This window comes from Panicum virgatum, chromosome 8K (genome assembly GCF_016808335.1).
Source record: "Panicum virgatum strain AP13 chromosome 8K, P.virgatum_v5, whole genome shotgun sequence".
Classification (NCBI taxonomy): domain Eukaryota; kingdom Viridiplantae; phylum Streptophyta; class Magnoliopsida; order Poales; family Poaceae; genus Panicum; species Panicum virgatum.
Window position 1 is genome coordinate 13,662,770 of NC_053143.1, and position 3,122 is coordinate 13,665,891.

General features: G+C 41.7%; 1 protein-coding gene across 1 annotated transcript; it reads left to right on the forward strand.

Annotated features, from left to right (window-relative positions):
* Window positions 1-550: 550 nt before the first annotated feature.
* LOC120645473 lies at window positions 551-2,668 on the forward strand. Its single transcript, XM_039922257.1, has 2 exons — window positions 551-880; window positions 1,753-2,668. Exon 2 carries the CDS (start codon window positions 1,925-1,927, stop codon window positions 2,666-2,668), a length of 744 nt encoding a protein of 247 aa, XP_039778191.1. The 5' UTR covers window positions 551-880; window positions 1,753-1,924.
* Window positions 2,669-3,122: the final 454 nt, after the last annotated feature.

Sequence of the window (3,122 nt, forward strand, 5' to 3'; positions counted from 1 at the left end):
TTGCCGTGCACACTATATCAGGCACATGACAAACTTACTAGATAACTATTAAAGAAATTGGAACCAAGTAGGCCCTTAATGAGAGTGAAAATTCTTGTGAGAATGCATGGCATTAATTATGAGTGCTACCTTTCATGGGTAAACACATGTGTGAATGATGTTTTAACAGAGGTGAGTTGCACACACAGAACTTCACCCCCGCAGAGATGTAGTAGAAGTTGCATTCTTCCTTCGTAAGGTCAGTCTTAATGGGAGTTTCATGTATAGTTTCATAATATTAAATACTATCACTTTTGCTGACATGACAAGGAGAGAGAATGATGGAGTTTCATAGGATGTGAGAAGAGTTTTATCACCATAAAAACTCATCTGACACGGTTACCTAGTTTTCAATCTATGTAACTGTGTCTATAAAACTCCCACTGAGACTAGCCTAACAAGTCACCCGGGCATGCTATAAATACATGGAAGAGCAGCAGCTTCGAAGCAAGGCGAAATCCGCACACAACACGAGAGACACAACCCACAGAGATAGAGAGAGAATGTCATCATCTCCTTTAGTGACCGGTGGGTGCTTTGCTCTTAAGTCCAAGATTAATGGCAAATACTTGCGCTACTCGCCTGAGAAAGAGAAAATCCTTGAGGTGAGTGGGGAAGATGTCCTCAGTCCGTACACTAGGTTTTGTGCAGAGCCATCCAAGGAGCACGACGGCCACATTCACATCAGATGCTGCTACAACAACAAGTACTGGGTCGCCCGTGAGGTTGACCAGCAGTGGTGCCTTATGGGTGATGCAAATGAGCCCCAAGAGGACCTATCAGATCCTTCTTGCACGGTGCTCCGGCATGAACCCAGCAGTGTTCACGTCGATGATGTCAAGTACGTACAGGCGTACAGCTTTCCATTTGACTTGTTGACGTCCCCACAGCTGATGAACTGAACTAATTTTGCACTGACTTTTCTGTGTTGCGGACAACAAAACAAATATGGAGGGAGCACATATATGAAACTATTTCAAGGTCAATCTACGTGTAATTCTTGTCACAAAATACTGCAAACAAGTTGATTATAGCTAGGAACCAAGAACGAATTTTGATTGCTTGGCTTCACATATCCGATCCTTTTTAGGAGGGATTAATTAACGGACATTTCCCTGTTTCTGAAGGCTATATTCTTAACTCATCAGATTGTCATAATACCACGGATAATAAATATAATAATGATTCTTGGAGAAAGCAACTGTAACTCATATTTTTGTGGATACACTGTCATAAATTGAATTATTATGTATATTTTTCACATTTACAAGTGGACAAACTATACACTGATGACATAAGCACAGACATGCATGTCATTTCTAATGGACTTCATTATTTAATTGGCACTTTCATCCATGATGTTTTAGTACATTGGTACATATGGCAACAATGCTAAGTTTTGTAATAAACAAGTATATATGGGGTTTTTTTAGATGCCATGACATAGTAAAAAAAATATATGTTAATAAAAACTAATCATAAATGGGCTTCTGAAAAAAAACATAATTTTTATTTGTATGTGTAGACTTAGCACAAAAAATTAAAGAAAGAAAGACAAACTTAACACGAGGGTTATACATTTTGTTAGTTAAATTGATGTAATCCCTACAGAGGAAACTTTCATATTTTTTGAAGAAAAGTTTCATATTGTTGCTTATATGGTGGCATATGAAAGCTTTGTAGCAGAATCTGATACTATATTTAAAACGGCAGCTTGCAGCACGCCAGGCTCAAAAGAAGTGTTTCCACGCTCGCCGATGCTCTAAACAACATCAGAGTTGGCTTGGTAGGAAAAAAAAAGATAAAGATGGCACGTTTAGTATCATCCATCTAGAAGGACAAATGCTACTGCCCACACACGTTTGTTTCAAGGGGTGACAATGGCATGTACCTCAGTGCGAGGAAGGTTGAACATGGCCTCAACTACTTGCAGTTTTCGGCGAATGACATTGCTGATCCAACGGTGAGAAACATCATTCACACAAACAGCGATGGCACCATCCGCATATACTCGAGCCACTATGGCAAGTTCTGGAGGCGCAGCCCCAACTGGATCTGGGGAGACTCCGATGACACCACCGGCAGGGATCGGGACACGGTGTTCCGAGCGCACTTGTTTGAGGGTGGCAAATGTGCACTTCAGAACCTCGGCAACAACAACTACTGCAAGAGGTTGACCACCGAAGGCAAAACGAGTTGCCTCAACGCTGCGGTTCCTACCATCACAAGGGAGGCGCAGCTAGAGCTGCACGAAACTGTCCTATCTCGAAGGATCTATGACGTTGAGTACCACCTCAAAGATGTCAAAACTCATGGCCTCAAGCCCCGCACTTATTACAATAAAACAATTGCTAACAACACAAGTAGGCCCCACAAGAATACGCTAACCATATCTTACAGTGTAACGACGGAGAGGAGATGGGATTCAAATGTCTCATGGAAGCTTGGTGTGACAACCACCATCACGGCTGGGGTTCCAGAAATCGCAGATGCATCAGTTGAGATCTCAAGTGAGTTTAGTGGAGAAACTCAATCTCAAACTGAACAGCAATCAAATGAAGAAGAAATTGAGGTGCCTGCAGCACAGCAAGGTGACAGTTCGAGTGGTGGCAACAGAGGGAATATGTGAAATTCCCTTCTCATACACCCAGGAGGATATTTTAACAACCGGAGAGAAAGTTGCTATGACGATGCATGATGGGATCTACCGTGGAGTCAACAGCTACGGTTTCGAGACGCAGATCACTGAGTAGAAGATCTGAGAAGACAAACTCAATGCGATCTGAGAAGCCCTTTGCAAATTGCCAGTATGATGGAATCTACCGTGTACTTTTATTTGATTTGTTTTATGTTGCGTGTGCACTATTATGTATTGTACTTTTTTTTGGGTATTTATGTATTGTAATTTGTAATTTGTAACGGTTTGTTGGATTGTTGAGAATGATTTCACTACTTTGCACATTTGTGTGGACCAAGAACCCAATGCAATTTGTAACATCGTGGCTCTTCATGGGCAACCGAGGCGCTACTGCTTACGAATGATGGCTACATCAGTAGAAATGCAATGCGGGTTAGGCCCTTTT